At 52.6% G+C, this 16,583-nt stretch overlaps 1 protein-coding gene across 1 annotated transcript; it reads right to left on the bottom strand.

The window, feature by feature from the left end:
• Nucleotides 1-12,702: 12,702 nt before the first annotated feature.
• BCL2L10 (BCL2 like 10) lies at nucleotides 12,703-16,037 on the bottom strand. Its single transcript, XM_026045786.1, has 2 exons — nucleotides 15,626-16,037; nucleotides 12,703-13,733 (listed from the first exon to the last, which is right to left on the bottom strand). Exons 1-2 carry the CDS (start codon nucleotides 16,025-16,027, stop codon nucleotides 13,605-13,607), a joined length of 531 nt encoding a protein of 176 aa, XP_025901571.1. The 5' UTR covers nucleotides 16,028-16,037; the 3' UTR covers nucleotides 12,703-13,604.
• Nucleotides 16,038-16,583: the final 546 nt, after the last annotated feature.

Here is a 16,583-nt window from a genome sequence, read left to right as displayed (position 1 = left end):
GACATCGGGGTGGGAGGTTTCCTTTGTCCGGCCACCACGGACAATTGTGCGGCTATTTTTATCCTGKTTTTTTTGTCCCCTGGCAGACGCAGTCTGGACGGCTCTGCCACGAGCACACGGGAGCCGTGGAACWGGGCGTCCCGTCGCATTGTGAAGGGAAAGGCTTCCAAGGACAAAGCAAAAGTGAAATCAGCCGCTCGCATTCCTGGGACTAAAATAGCCTCCCACTCCGCTCTGCCGACCGGCGGGAAGGGGCACAGGGCACCCTGCTCCCGAATAAGCAGATCCCTTGCAGCGAGCTGGGCGCTCGCTGGGCTGCCGCGAGCACGAGCGCAGCGGGACACCGGGGCCACCGACAGCACATGGCAGCCAAGGGCCAAAATCACCCCCCAGAGCAGCTTCACCATCCCTGTGCACAGAGCCGGGAGCGGGAGARCTGTCCCAGGTGGAAAGGCCCCCATCCATGGTGGTCTCCACATCTGGGCTTTTCCCTTGCAAACAGATCACACAGGAGAAAAGGCACCAGGCAACACAGAGCAAGGCGCCGCTCACCAGTGCTCTCCTGGAAGGGCCAAACAGGGAGTCCTTGGCTGAAATCACCATCCCAAAACCCTGCCCTGCTGACGGCAGCGTTTCCTCCCACAGCGGGGAGCCAGGGGCTCCGCCGGGCCCCRTGGCAGGGAGGTTGTGGCAGTCCGTGTCCCTGCCGGCTGCCTCCCGCCCCTGCGGATCTGCCCTTGTCTCCTGCCCCGTCTTCACTTCAGGTTGCACAGCAGCCGGTGCCAGCTCTGGTTAGGTACCATGCAAGAAACAAAACTGAAACTCACGTTTCCTTTGGGGACTGCGTGTCCTGATGCTTCCCTGGTTTCTCCCAGGCCTCGTGCTTCAAGAAGTAGCAAATGCTGGGAGGTCTGTGCTCCAATTCCCCTTTTCAAGGCAGGAATTTGAAGGCCTGGAGCCATGCCCTGGGCTGGCCCCCAGGGAGCCCATTTCCAAAGGCAGCAAAGAGGAGAGCAGCRATTGGGGGGATCCCAGGGCAAGCACAATGTGCCACGCTGGTTGCACCTTGCAGTGCCACTCACCATCTGCAAACAAATGAAACCAGAGCGAAGCCTGCAGGGCCCGGGGGCTGCAGTGGGGCACCCTGCACATGCAGAGGGTGCCAGGAGCCACGGAGCTCACCAGGCAAACACAGGGCTTCAACACAGCCAGGAACGGGGGGAGAGCAGCATGTGGGGCTCTCTTTAACGCTGGACGCCCTATATTAATTCCTCCAAGATCTCCTTGATGCAAAGAGAGACCAGGTGCACTGGGCATGTGCGCTGCAGAGACACATCTCCTTCAAAGCAGAGACTTCATTTCTTAAACTCCTCACTATGAAAAACCAGCCAGGGCAGGAGGCGAGGGAGCAGCAGAAGCTCTGAAGCTCATGAAAAGCTTCACGCCGCAGCACATCAAAAGAGAAAAAGGATATATTTTCCTCCTCCCTGAACACAGAGTAAAACATTTACCAAATGGTCCAAGGTCTCAAAATAAGCAGAGTGCTCCACCGCCTGCCAAAATGCAGATTATTTTCAAGGAAGATTTAAGACGCTTCTTCATTTGAATTTCAGTAATGAACTAATGATGCGAGTGCCTCCAGCTGCCAGCAGCTGTCTTTGAATGAGCTGCGCCCACAAGCCCTTCCGCGGCTGGATGCAGAGCAGCCCTCCCTGCCTCCCAGCACATCCTGGCCAGTTAGCCTGACTGCAGCGTGCTGCAGAAGCATCCCACGGGCCAACGCGTCGCTTAATGCAAAAACAAGTAGGTCAGGAAATTAGAGCTAGCACCGTCCTCACAGATTCCGCTGTGGAAGGCATGGCTGCCAGTGACAGGCTCCAATTAGACTTTCCTGGCTTTGTTGACTGCTATGGCTTTATCGCTGTTAAAACACAGTTTGTTTCTGTGACTTTTCCCTCCCTTCTTAAATGTCAACTTGAAAAGAAAAAATTCGGGAAAGGTCACTTAGCAGAGAGACTGGAACAACTCCCGTCACTTGGATAAACACATCTAGGGTCAGTTGCTATGAGAAGGGATTTTAAGCTAGTTATTTACCTGGTGGAACAAGTGTTGCATTTCTGGAGGAGAGGGAGGCTTTATGTACCTTGCACAGGGCAATCCATCTCCCTACCATCCATCCATCATGGGTGTCCAATGCGTCCATCTGCTACAGCGATCATTAACCCTTCAGGTTACCCAGAGAGAGGCACTTCATTTAACATGCCTGACTCTATTCTAAAGGGGCACAAACAAAACGGGCCCATTATGGGCATCACGTTACAGCGGAGAGAGCCCAGGGCACTGCTGGTCTAAGTTGCCCCACGGCTGCTCCAGGACTGAGTGTGCAGCACCCAGCTCGGGGCTGCCCCGAGAGCCCGGCCTCACCCCAGGGTACCACAGGCAGCTCTTCAGACCTTCAGAAGTTGTTAATGTTCAGCTGAAAGGAATGTGCTAAAGACGCTGCTCCCGAGAAGCTGCGTTTTACATACGTGGATGTTTGCAGATGGATCCAAACTGCCAGGCAAGCAGGCTCCTAGCCTTACCGGCAGTGTGGGCAGCGCTCGGCACACTCCTCCTCTTCCCCCAGAGGCAAGAAAAGGATATCCAGGAGGTACTGTGGATAAAAAGACATCTGGTTGAAAGATCAGAACAGAACAGGCTTTTCACTACCCCCAGCTAGGAAAGGAAAACAGAAGGAAAGAGCTGTGTACTCCCACATAGGTAGCAAAGCGAGAAATGCTTTTCTATTCCTGCCTTTCCAAGGATGGGACCCGCTTTTTTTCCTGCCTACCCACCCCACGGTTCAACATCAGGCAAACATGGTACAAATTCTGGCAGCAAAATGCACCCAGAATAGAAACCCTTCACCTGTTCCCACTTATCTCACAACCATTACCTCGCCTTCCTCTCCATGTGTTTTGAGTGTGCACAGCCATGGGAGCAATCCTGATCCTCAAAGCTGCTGGCAGTTGGCCAGCCCGTTTTCAGGTAGTCATCAAATGTGGTACTTGTCACTTGTGACAGCTGTAGGACGGGGGAAGTTTCTCTGCTGACCTAAGGAGTGGAGAAGCTTTGGCCGCTCGGAGCACGCCAGCAATCCCTTCCACCAAGCCTAACGCGTTGGCTTGGCGGGGGAGGAACCCAGCAGAAGTTTCCTGCAAGGTCACACTATCTGCTCGCCAGAGCAGCAACGGCACCTTTTGGAGCAGCTGTAACAGCTCACTTTGGCCTAATTGCTATTCATAATCCTGGCCTATTCCTATGCCACTGGGACTCAGCCAGATTCCTGATAAACACAAATCCTTTACAACAATTAGATTATCAAACATACAGGTAGGAAGTGACTTCTTTTGCAAAGAGCTGGGCAGGTGGGCTGGTAGGGAGCGACATGCCAAGACGTGCTGGCCCGATGGCCTGGTACCTGCTGGTACCTGCTGGTGCCCTGCAAGCCCTGCTGCGGGGCTGGGGCGCTGCGGGTATTTGTGTCTCTCACCCAGTACGTTTCCACACAGCTGCTGAATGTGGTGCTGGCAGCCAACTCAGTGATCTGACAGAAATAATGAGCCCTTTTAAGTCCATCTTCCCTACCCCAGCCGTCTTCTTTCCTTTCTTAGCACAGGATGTTTGAATTTTGTTATTTAGAATCCATTTGTGCTTACTTAAAATCAGCAGGTTCATTTATGACTTTCACAAGGATCTGAGTGCTCTGTAACGCAGTAGGATCGAAACTAACAGTAGAAACTAGAATGGAGTTCCCTGATGCTCTGTCAACCGGACAAATCTGCTGGCAAGATGGTCCTCTGAATCATCACCGAAACAGTTTTATTGATGAAAGTCCCTAAACTTATGCCATCTCCATGGCCTCCTTTGTCAGTCTGGTGCACATCCTGAATGCTTCTGCAAGGACAGGGGTCGGATCTTACTTCACATAAGCTGAGAAAGCAGAAATTACTCCGGGGCACCGTGCTGATGCTGCCTGAGACAGGGAATCCTTTTGCCTGTGGCCGTCTGTGTTCTTCCATTAGCCAGTTCATGGGAGCAGCAGGTTTCAGCAGGCTGGGCGCAAAATGTTCCTTCAACCAAATCAAACATTGTTAGGAAAATTAAGCTTGGTCTGAAGAGAAATATGAAGCCACGTGAGACAGTGCAAGCTAACGCAGACTGAGGTATTTTGGTGTAAGCACCGTTTCCACCATAAAGAGGTCAGAATCTGTTATTAAGTTTAGCTGTGTTGACAGTTGCTGTGCTTACTCCTAAATAAAAGCTGAGCATACAGCTTTATTCAGAACAACTAACTTGAGTTAGGAAACCTGGAAGCTCATTCTAACCCCATAAAGAAATCACTGCTGGTCTGTGACTCCTTGTGGGCACCATCCAAGATAACTATGCTGCTTGAGCCTCATGTCTTACATCTTATTGTGCACAATGAACTGCTCTATAGCTGCAAAAAAAGAGGTACCAGAAAGAGGTACTGCAGTGGTGCAAGGGCAGAGGCATCACAGTGGGAAAACACCACAAGGCTTTCCGAAGGTAAACCAGACAGACGAATTGTCAGCGGCGGGGAAAAGGGCAGCTGTCAGTCCTGCCAGTAAAAACACACGGAGAAATACGGGCACCACCGCTTCCGATCGGATGTGACAGTTACATCGGAGACCTCAGTACAAATGTGTTGCAAAGCTTAGCAAGAGATCCAAATGTTCCTAAAGAAAGGGGAAGCTCGGGCCTAGAGGGTTATTTGGGCCAAGAAGATGAGTCACAAATTGCTGTCTTCAGTTCTACCCTTCCCCAAATTCAAGGGCTGTTCTTCTCTGAGGATTGTCTCTTGGCCAGGCCCCATCCATAACACATAATCACTGCAGTCATTCCCTGTCTTGTTCCCTATGCAATACACCATGATCCAGCTCATGAACACCTAGGTGAGGAACCCCAATTTCAGTTACATATCACAGGTGTGCTTAATGCTAATGTGTCATCACGGCAGTTTCCGCAGAGCAGATGGCAGATCTGTCTCCTTAAGAAAAGCAAACACAGATCATTTCCTATAGATATGGAACTGAAGGGCCTCTCCCAGCCCCGCGCAGGGTGTTGCTTGTGTCCCATCCCTGCCTAGAAGGGCAGCTTCGGCCAGCTCATCCCCAACACAGCGAAACTTTCCCATCAGGTCCCACTAGAGCTATTTTTGTTAAAAAAATAATAAAAAATCTCCACAGGCTGTAAGCAATATTTTGTCTGTAAATAATCCAGAGAACAAGGCCCCACTCCCAAGCACAAATATACTACTGAGAGGGTGGCGAGAGCAGACAAGGAAGCCAGACAAGCGTTTGCCTCTAGCTGCTCCCTGCCAGGCCAGGCACGGAGCCCCTGGAAAGGCTACGGAGCCCCCAGAAAGGCTGGGCACAGCATGGGGACTTCAGGCTCCGAGGAGGAAGCGAGAAAGTTGCCAGGCTTGGGTTCGGAGGCAGCAGTGGGACAGAAACTGAACCCTCAGGTGTGATGTGAAAGGGCAGTTCCACCTTCCTTCCTCTCCAGCCGGCTGCGGTGGAAGGAGCGCGTCTGCCCGCAGCCACTCTGTGCATCATGCGACGTCTCTCCGCGCCGGTTCCTCATCTGCAAAACGGAGACAAGTGGCAGCTCCGTCCACCCGTGTGCCAGGTGCTGCTCCGGGGAGGCCGGAGCCGCCCCAGGGAGGCCGGAACCACTCCAGGGAAGCCAGAGTCGCCCCAGGGAGGCCGGAGCCACTCCATGGAGGCTGCTGCTGCCCCATGGAGGGTGCTGGGCCCCAGCGGCGCTGCCGGCACAGGCGCTCGGGCTGCCCGGCTTGCTGCGCAGCGGGACACATAGCCGGGGCCCGCGCGCCCCACAAGGGAGCCTGCAGGGAGAAGAGCAAAGCTGAGGCGCTCTGGGGAAAGCGGGGCCCTCCTGCTGTGCCATACAGGCACAAAGGCCTCCGAGAGCTGGTTGGATTCGCCAAGAGGGGATTTTGCTGCGAGCAGCAGGGGCAGTTATGAGCCCCCGAGCTCCCCGCTCCCGCCATGCCCGGTCGCCTGGCCCGCGCCAGGAGCCGCCGCGGGCCCTGGCAGCGGGGCGGGCGCCGAAACCGCTGCAGCCGGCGCCCGCCCGCGTGAGCGCCGCCCGAGCGGCTTCCCGGCCGCGGGGCCACCTCCGCTCGCTGGCAAAGGGCAGTTCCTCTTGCCGAAAGGAAATGCAAATGTCACCCGCCTCTCCAGGGCCGCGCTCTTCCGATGCCTATGGCAACACCGGGAGAGGGAACGCGCTGGGAAACCACGCGCAGCCCTGGATCGAGTCGGGAGCAGATGGCAGAACAAACAGCACTGGGATTTTTGTTTCACATAATCTCTGGCCCTCGTTGGCCACACATTTAACCTTTTCCTCCCATGAAACAGGCCAGACACTTTGAGAGGTTTTCAGAAGGGCAGGTGGTGTTTTGCTTTCAACATCTCGAGGGACAGCACAGGAGACCCCCGAGGAATTTCTTTTCAAGATGCAGACTGCTTTGGGTTATTGCCATTTTAAAGTATTTTATGAAAAAATGCTATATTTGTTTTCCTTTTTACAATGCCTGGAGAAAGGGAGCATTGCTGTGGCAGGCAGTAACCTGCACGAAGGGCAAGGGCAGGAGTTTGGGGATGCCACATGCCCCAGTGCTCCCACGCCAAGGGCGTGAGCATTTAGCCCTGAGCAGCAATCATGCACGCAACGACTGCTCGTGCTGGAAATGCCAGCAAGATTATAGGACATACGTGCTCTGCAGGGCATGGAAGGCTTTGAAAAGGCGCATCCTGCATACATTTTACAGAGTTTTCAAATGACAGAAAAAATAAGGGGTTTCTGTGGGGTTTTGGGACGGAAACCACCTCTTGACGCGCTGACTCTGCAGGGCCAAGTTTCACCCACACAAGGCAGCGCCTGTGGGACAGCACCAGCCCCAAGCCGCTGCACGAGGGCCCGGTGGTGCCCCCTGCTACAGACGTACGTGACGAGCCTCAGTTCTGCAGAGCCCAGGGAAACACCGCGCTGTCCTCAGAGGAGCTGCGTGTTTGCTGGTCACATCTCGCATTTTATTCCACCATCCGATTTTGGTACGAAATGCTCAAGCAACCACATCGTTTTTGGGCTCCAAATATAATTGGGTCCAACATTTAAAGCACTTGCCTGTACCAAACCCTCTGCTGTGCAGCCTTCATGTGCTGGCAATGAGCAAGCAAACCAAGCAGCATGAGCTCTTGGTCTGGTCTCTGCAGTGCCATTTTACAGGGTTGTTTTGCACCAGACTGGTGGATTTCATTCTTGTCCACTCATTGTAATCATAAGAACGTCATTTAACCACCACACTGGAGCAGGCAGCCCAGAGAGGTTGTGGAGTCTCCTTCTCTGGAGATGTTTCAAACTCGTCTGGATGCAACCGGGTGCCCAYGCTCTGGGTGTCCCTGCAGGAGCAGGGGGTTGGACTAGATGATCTCTAGAAGTCTCTTCCAACCTCAGCCACCCTGTGGTTCTGACCTGTRGCATCAACAGGATCACTCCTTCCTGGCCTCCTCCTTGGCACCTACAAGTGCCAAGTCCTACAAGGACCCAAGTCCTGCTCAGGGCCCAGTGCTTGCTCAGTGGGATGCTGCCTGTGTCCCCACAGCCAAGTGACCCCAAACGTGTCACTCGTGTCCCTGTCCCTGCAGCGGGACCAGCTCTCTGAAATGCAGCAGACTCCCCACTGCGGAGCCAGGGCTCTGCCTGTGTTTTAGGAGTTTCAGAGCTGCTCATCATACAGCTGCATAATGAACGTTCAGAAATTAATTAAAACAGTGAGATTTTTCTCAGGACACTAATAAGTACAGGAAACCAACCGGCTCACTAGTTTAGCGGCTGAGGACAGGGCTTTCAGCCTAGCACTTTGATGAAGCCAAGCACTCTGCACTTTCCCTATTATGCTTTGCAAATTAAAAGCAGCATTAATTGCTCACGGCTCCGCATCGGGCTGCAGAGCRAGCTCCCATCTCCAGACACCCAGCCCTGTCCTCCGGGATCTGCACTACAGCCCTGTCATCTCCATTAAGCCAAAGGGAACCAGGCCATCACCCTCCCACAGACCCGTCTGGTTAAGAGCCATATTTTAAAAAAGGAGAAAAAAGAGACAGTATCAAAAAGGGCTGTAAACAGGGTGTGGAGTTCCTGCTGTTACTCACCCTGTGCCGATCTGCTCAGAAAYAAACAAAAGAGCATTTTCAGTTAAACACAGGAACTCCCTAACGTGAATTGTTGTYATAGGCCAGAATCGTTAAAAGGACTCACTTCAGAGGAGAGCGAGAACTTTCTCCTCTGTACACAGGGGCTCTCTTAAGGCCTTTCCTAGTTCGTATGTTCTGCATTTCTTACGACGTTAAATAACAGATTTCCATCTGCATGACAGTTGGCATGACCCTTCACTGAATAAAACCAGCCATTTCAATGGGTTCAATTACACAAACGTATAACACACATCAGCTCCGACACGAAATGGGTGAACATCCAGAAACCACCAGGCTGCCAATGCACTGGTATCAGTTACATGAGACAGTGCTAGAAACACCCCACAGGTTGTGTGGAAACAACTGACCTATTTGAAAAGGAGATTCATTGAACAAGGAAAGACAGATYCTGCCTTCCTCGTCGCATTTGAATAAAACAAATAGGCGAAGCCCAGGGAAGGAAAAAATTCAGTGAAACAACCTTGCTGGTGCAGCGCAGTGCTGACCTTTAGACTTCAGGTAAGTCAGGATTTAAAAAGAAAAAAAAATCTGTTCTCATTTTAGAATTTCAGTTTGGGGCAAAATAAATGTCAAAAATGCAAAAGTAGGCTTAATCAAAAGAAGTTCTCCCAATAAAAGCAGCGCTTCTGAAAGGCTTGTGCCTTGACTTTTTTTAAACYTGAAAGCAAACAATTTCCTTATAGTGCTTCCTCTTGCCACACTGCATTTTTTAAACATAGAGAATTACAAAGAAACCAGCTAAAGAAACAGAAATGAAACTAAGTTTGTCTCTAATACCCAAACTGAATGAATACAAGCAGTGAGAGAGATTCTGTGACTATGTCACATATGTTCTCCCCCTCTTATTCTCCTTCCATTGATTTTCCTTCTTGCTGCCCATTAMAAAATGGTTTCCAACAGGGCTCTGCTGTCCCACCTAGGCTGGGGTACCACCTTTGTAGGCAAGAACATCATCGTATTCCCTCACTCTGGCAGCAAGTGTGGGAAAAGGAGGACGTAACACCAGCACCAACTCTTGCAGCAACACATGACAAACCAGATTTTTTGCATGCCACAGCCAGGTAGCTTACAACCTGACACACAACGTTCAGGACTTCAGGACTGGCATTTTTGGAACTTTAACAGAGTTTGAATTTTTCAAGAAAAAAAAAAAAAAAAAAAAAAAGATGAAAAAAAGAATTTAAGCATTGCTAAGGAGCTGATGAATAGATTCCTCTTTCCTTTAATGTGGGGACAGCTGGTCTCCTGCAGCAGCGCTCCGGCCTTTGCTCACGTTTGCAATGAATGTCGCTTCACAAGGGAATTGTGCAGCACGGGCAGCGAACACGGCAAGAGCTCCCCAAGACCATCACGAACAGCGCCGTAAGCCAGGACTCCTTCTCCTCAGCCTCTTGGTCCTGCAGAGATTTCCATACGTGACAGAGCATTCAGGATTCAAGCACAGTATTAACAATAAAGYAATGACCAAGTTAACGCCATGTCAAAAACCCCAGGTGACCAGACATGCAGAGGGAGAACAAAAAAGCTCAGAGCTGCACTGGTATTAAACGTTGTGCTCAAGATGAGCTCCCGACTTCCTGGGAGACCAACTCTGGTGTCCTTGAACCTCCACTCAAATCCCTCAGTTGTGCTGTAACACGGGATGAGGTATCTGGTGAGATGGGACACACTGGGGAGTCCAGCTGCCCAACGTGTGAACAGGGCTTCTGCTCATAGAGTCATGGAATCCTTAACGTGTGAAGGSACCTCTAGAGACCATCTAGTCCAACCTCCCTGCACATGCAGGGTCACCTAGAGCACGTGGCTGCATCCAAGTGGGATTTGAAGATCTCCAGAGAAGGAGACTCCACAACCTCCATGGGCAGCCTATTCCAGGGCTCTGTCACCTCACTGCCAAGAAATGTTTCCTTAAGTTCCCATGGAACTTTTGGTGCTTCAGTTTGTGGCCGTTTCCTCTAGTTCTACCAGTGGCCACCACTGAAAAGAGGTCGGCCCCATCCTCCTCSCTCCCTCTCTTGAGGTATTTATAGACATTGACCAGATGCCCCCTCAGCCTTCTCATAGCAAAACCCCACAAAGTCCAGCTCAGAGCATTCTCAGCCCTCTGAAGAAATCCTGCCCAGCACCTACGTGCCATGAGGTAACCCATCATACACAACTTCCGCAGGTTAAGACACATTTGGGAGCAATGACTTTGTGCTGTTATATGGGATAAGGCCTTTTACCTATAGCACCTGCCAGGAACATACATGAAATTGAACATCTGAATGTCATAATCAGGATTAGATACAACCTTCTGCTTGAACATGGCCTACTTTGCTTCCGTATTTAAAGAAAGGAACAAGAGAATTTTACTTCCCTTTTCTGTGGTAGGAAAGAGGACGAGCAGCAGTTCCGTATCAATTGAGAAAGAGCATGCCATTCAAGCAAATGCTCAGACTGAAACTGGAAAACAGACCAGAGGGGTCAGGCAAACGTTATTGAGTCTGAACGGCGCTGAAGGGAGCGGAGCTGCGGCAGCTCCAGCCAGGGTGCTCAACCCTGGGCCACACAGAGGCTGCACCGGCCAGGCCAGGACCTCCCTGCACCTCCCCACCAGCACCAGGAACTCCAGCTACGAACCGGGTTGTGTCCACAGCRGGAAGAAGCCATCCCTGGAGCACAGGTTGCCAGACGCTGGAAAATCTAGCGCTGGAGTCAGGAATCCCGCACGCGGCGTCGCTTCTGCGCTGACGGACTTCACTCAAGTCTCCCAACTCAGTGTTCCCGTTCTCCTAAATCACTCTGTTCTTTCTGCTCTCAGAAAGTTTGCCTGATGGATTCCCCTGTGCCAAGAGTGCTGGCAAACACCCTCAAGACCTGCCTCCGCTTTGAAGGGTGCCCTGTACACCAAAGGCCGATATGACTTACGAATAAAGTACTTTCCCAGAAGCTGGCTCATTTTCATCTCTTCTCCAGAGCAAACTCCTATCAGCACACTATCATCTGGTTTTGCTTTTGCAGGGCTCGTCAGATCAGGCTACACCAGAAACCGAGCCACTGTTGTTATCTTTGTGCTGCTCAGCAGGAGACAGACACTGAAATCAGCAGTAGGAGATTCCCATGCAGCATTTGCCCTCTGAAGGGGGCATTTCTCAGCCCATCGCTTGCTGTGCTCTCCAGAATGTGACCCCCAGGGCGCTCCATGGGTCAGAAGCCCCTTCCTGGCCTCAGTCAGGCTGCTCCCACCGCATCCCATGGGTCAGGCACTGCACCTCCCTCACCTTCAAAGAGGAGCAGGAGACCTCTCAGGCAACCAAACCACCACTGAAGCAGTCACTGACAAGGTGGGAACTCAAGAGAGGAACCCAGCACGCTACGCTCCCGCACCCTGGGATCTTACTCCTTTTGCTGAGAGGAGCCAGACCAGAGCTTAGAGAACTGGAAGTCAGAAAACAAGCAACCGTTTGTTCTCAGCAAGCGGCGTGAGGGGGAGTTGCTGCTAGTTCCTTCCAGCCTCCATGGGACTTACCGTGTCTGAATGTTCCTTTTTGTTGTTCTGCCTGCACTTGCATTCAGCCACACAATGGAGCTCTCTGTGAGGGGCTCTGTGGTGCTTCGTACCACTGGAGCTGCAGCGAAGAGCCCTCCTTGGCCCGGGCTCCGGAGCGGCGTCCCGGGAGCAAGGCGCCGGGCGTCGAATGCCTGGACAGCAGCGCACTCACCAAACAGGCAGCTCAACAGCAGATTGCACCTTTTAACAGGCATCGGATCCATCAATGCCACTGAGATATGCAACTCTGAAAGCTTTCCGTGTCATAGGAATGTGACAGGGCTTGCAAAATATCCAAGCCCGAGTCCCAGAACACATTTGCAGCTGCTCAGGTGTTGCTGAGCTGGGAAGGACTGAGCTAAGGCAGCAGCTGCTCAGTCACTGTTATGCCAGGCAACATGCAAGAGCAGTGGCAGCTCTTTCGACGTGGCAGCTCTCTACTCCCAGCTACGTTAGCAAACCTTGGAAAAGATTTTGCCTACAGAATGACAGGGTTATTTCCCTTTTACAGCAGGTGAAGCTGGCCTTTGGCACTGGCTTTTCCCCTGAACTACTCTTATCACTAACTGTGAACGGCAGGACTTGCTTGCAATGAAGACTGGGATTCTTCACACTGCTCTAAAGTTGCACAGATCCTCCTGTTTGATGCCAGAACATCCAAGAAAGCAGATACAAACTCAAGCATCCAGGCAAACAGCGAAGCACTCGCATTCCAACAGTTAAGTCCCATCATCCATCTAATCAAATAAACAGAAAGTTAGCTTTTTAAAATAAAAATACTCAACATTTATTCACAATTTGAAATCACCATAGTAAAATTGTACAAGCTATAAGCAACCCAGGAACATTAAAAGCTACCAGAAACATAAGGCAATTTGTACAACCATTGAAAGAAATACACAGCATGAGTGAAATATTACTCAAACAAGACAATGCTTGATACACACTAGAGTGATACGAACCAGCAATAAAAATTAAGTTTTAAACAAAAATAAAGATGTCATGGCTACAAGTATTATATGGTGATAAATACTTCAAAAATATATTAAGATATATGGAAATTCTCGTTTCGTCAGGGAAATCCAGAGAAATTCCAGCCTTCACTGGATCTCAATATACTAATTAAGGTTTAACATTTAATTTCCGTTCCATAAGAACTGGTACTGCAGCCATTACTGTTCTGTATCAATACTCATCTTCTTGTAGTGTWAAGAAATCAGCCTTATGTTATTATTAAGCCATGTCTCTCACATTACGGGCACTGAATCGCTCTAAATCAACCAAGGAGTTGCCTTTCAGTAACAAGTGCACTGCATTTCAAGCTACAAATCGTGTTATATCACAGGCAGCATCAGCCCGCTTTCCAGTACTAATACAAGCTGAGTTCTGAGACTTGCCTCCAATTAAACAAGACATCTCGAGGGGAGGATTTAGTTTCAAGTCCACCATAACTCATCCTAGCATAACATTGAGCACAGTACAAGAATCACGGTAATGTTTGAGTTACATCTTTAAAAACAAAGTCCAAAGGATGTTTGGAGACAACGGGTTTTGAACATGCACAAGTGGTGGCTTAGCACACATCTGTCTGTGCCGTTACTGGGTAGCGAGTGAAGCGGTTTATAGCCAAGGATCTGGTAAGAGAGTTTTCCAAGACAGTTTAAAAATATAAACTTCTTCTTATAGGGTCTGTTCTATAGAAAATAGAATCAAATCTGGAAATTGTCAGTTTTGAGAGTCCTTTCCCATTGCAAGATCCATCCGTCAGTCTACCGCACCACCAAGAGAAAAGCTAATCCTGCTATTCCAAACCCTGCCGCTGCCATTATGGCATTGCTTATGGTATTGCTCTGCTCAGCGGGTTGAGAGTCCTGTCTGAAGAAGTGATGGAAGCCATCCTAGAAAAGCAAGAGAAAGGAATGTTGAGTTGGTTGGCTTACAAGTGAGCAAATTTAGCAAGTCTAGAGGTATCTCTAATCATAAAAGCCTAGGCCCTAYTGTCCTTAGCACTCAAAAAAACGCTTTGCTGAAGCCTTCCCACAAGATGACTGAAAGTAGTAGCTACAAAGTAGGTGCAACTTTGCTCAAAGTCAAGTGCAAACTTCCTATTGAGAGATTCAACGTGTCATTACACTATTTTTACCCTTTTAAGCAAGTTTCTCACCAGAGCTGCCAGCATTGTTCCCCCTCATTCAATTTTCAAAACGCATCTGAAACACAGGATAAGGAAATCTCCGCATCGGAGGCCAGTCCCATCGCATCAATGCACGACTCCGATTACGTATCCCACTTGGAAGGGCCGAGCGGCCGCTGCTCGGCGCTGACCTATGACAGAACGAAGCTGGCAGCTGCTCCACCAGATCCTTATTTGTGATAATCAGAAGTGGCAGGAACGCAGCTCCAGATGGTCGTGTTTGAACTCTGTTCGGCAGATGTCYATGTAAACAAGTTATACTCTTTAATTTCTTCCGGAACTTTGTTCTTTACACTTCAATTTGTGCGAACAGGTAATGTGATTTTGCTGAATGATAATTTGCTTTGTGTCCAACCACCATATTGTTCTTAACATTTAACATTCAGATGCACAAGTGACCATCGGAAAAAAAACAAGTTCATTTTGGTCTCTGGATAAGTCAACAAGGCCAATRCTTCCCCCACTCTCCTCGCCCTATTTTTAGTCCTTATTTGTACTGGCCTAAAATATTCTGTTAGTCCTAAAAATAGAGGCTTTGAAATTCTGTGGGATAGCTGACACTTTGTCCAGACACTGACACAGCTGGACAGACACCTTAAACATCACGTTTCCAATACACATCCCAARTGGGAGGAAAATAAGCAAGAGCAGGCACTGCTTTATGCCAGGGTATGCAGAGAGCAAGGCCCCCAGGCCGAGCATCAGCGTTAGAACTGGTGGGAAGCAGAGCAGCCAGCCTAGAGGACAGGTGCCTTGACACACGAGCACATCTAGCAACTGGCACATCAGTATTTGGGGTTTATGCTCTGGAGAGCCCAGATGTGCATCAGGCCGCTCTCTAAAATCCAACCGTGCAGATCTGGAGATGTAAACCTTGGCTCCCAGAACTCAGCAGCATCACCTCTACATTGTGTTAGGGGCCATGGGACCTAGAAGCACCTCTTAAGTACTCCAATATGCACTCGCTGCATATGACTACGAACAAGTTACACCCTGGAGCCTTCCCCTCATGCGCAGGCACTCGCCAGCAGCGCTGCATGGAGCCCAGCACTCCGTGCACCAGCGGCTTTCCTTGGAACGGCACCCGGGACCCACTCGGCTACGGGGAAGAGGCCGGGGCTGACAAGGGCCCTGCGCTCGTTCCCACAGCCCTTGCTGGGGCATGGCCAGGGGCTGGAGCTGCTCCGGGGCTCTCCGAGGAGCGGGGACAGCCGGGATGTGCTGCATGGCGGCTCCCCGGGCCGTGCAGGGCGGCTGCAGCACAGCCACGCAGCACCTCCGCAGCCCCTTCCTCACCTGCAAGCGCTCCCCCTCCTGCCTCGCTCTGAGCCCTGCCAGCTYGATTTTTATTTTTTTAACCGAAGGCAGGCACACGTTTCACAAGAGAGGGGGCAGCTTTACGCAACGCTGGCCGCTACGCAAGCGGCGCCCGAGCTCTGCTGGATGTGCGGATCCCACCCTGTGCATCCATCCCGCATCCCAGCGGGACGGAGACCCTCCGTCCCCCCCGCGCCCCGCCCGGGCGGCGCCTTCCCCGCGGCCCGACCCCGCTCCGCGCTCCGCCCGGCGCCGCGGGGCGGCCGCGCCCGCGCTCACCCATCCGCCGTGCGCCTCGAGCCAGGCGCCCTTCTCCTCGGCCAGGTAGTCGGTGAGCGCGGCGGCCAGGCGGCGCGGCCCGTCGGCGCAGCCGCGCTCCGCCATGGCGGCGGCCAGCGCGCCCGCGAACACCACGAGCGCCAGCAGCCGGCCCCAGTTGAGGCCGCCCTCGGCCTCCAGCTGCGCCGCCACGCGCGCCAGCAGCGCCGCGGCCTCCCAGGGCTCGGCCCGCGCCAGCGCGGCGCACGAGCGGAAGAAGGGCCGCTCGCGCCGCTCCAGCTCGCCCGCCGCCCGCCGCAGCGTGGCCGCCGTGGCGCTGGGCGGCAGCGCGGCGCCGCCGCGCCGGTGCTCGAAGTAGTCCTGGAGCAGCAGCGCCGTCTCCTCCTTCAGCGAGCCCGGCATGGCGGCGGACGGCGGCGGCTGCGGCCGCGCGAGCAGCTGCCGCCGACTAAGAGGCGGGGCGGCCCCGCGGCCCACGTGGCCCCGCCGCCCCGCTCCGCCCCGCGGCCGCAGGGCAACGTGGCCGCCCGCGTGAGGCGAGCCCGCCCCGAGCCTCCCGTTCGGGGCTCCTGGGAGTGGGGCGCCCTGCGTGTCCCCCACACCGTTAGCTGCAGGGCGCAAAGGATGGGCACCCAGCGCTGCKGTAAAATAGGAGGCTGCGAGCGCGCCAGGCCGGCACAGAGACACACAGAGAGCCTGCGCCCCGGCGAACCCTCAGCACCAACAGCCAGGGACACCAGCGCCCGGGATGCGCCCCCCACGCCTCGGAGCGCGGCACCCGCAGGGCCGCGGGGCTCTCCGCGCTCCTCAGAGCGCCCCACGGGCCTGCCTGGCTCCAGCCGCCCGCGCGGCAGCCCTCCCGCTCCACCCAACAAGCCCCAAAACACCTCTCTGGAATCAACCCTCCTGCTATCAAGAATCGCCCTCATCTCAGTCATTCCTAAGGCAAACTCTTAAA

This window comes from Nothoprocta perdicaria, unplaced genomic scaffold, assembly GCF_003342845.1.
Source record: "Nothoprocta perdicaria isolate Ctin4 unplaced genomic scaffold, notPer1 scaffold_41, whole genome shotgun sequence".
Classification (NCBI taxonomy): Eukaryota; Metazoa; Chordata; class Aves; order Tinamiformes; family Tinamidae; genus Nothoprocta; species Nothoprocta perdicaria.
The sequence above is the reverse complement of the archived record's forward strand: the minus strand, read 5'-3'. Positions and strand labels throughout refer to the sequence as shown.

Excerpts from the sequence above, each read along its gene's own strand:
- BCL2L10 (XM_026045786.1), bottom strand. The coding sequence starts at position 16,027 with ATGCCGGGCTCGCTGAAGGAGGAGACGGCGCTGCTGCTCCAGGACTAC. Across the intron at positions 13,734-15,625 it reads TCGAGGCGCACGGCGGATGG|GATGGCTTCCATCACTTCTT; the intron begins GTGAGCGCGGGC and ends TTGCTTTTCTAG.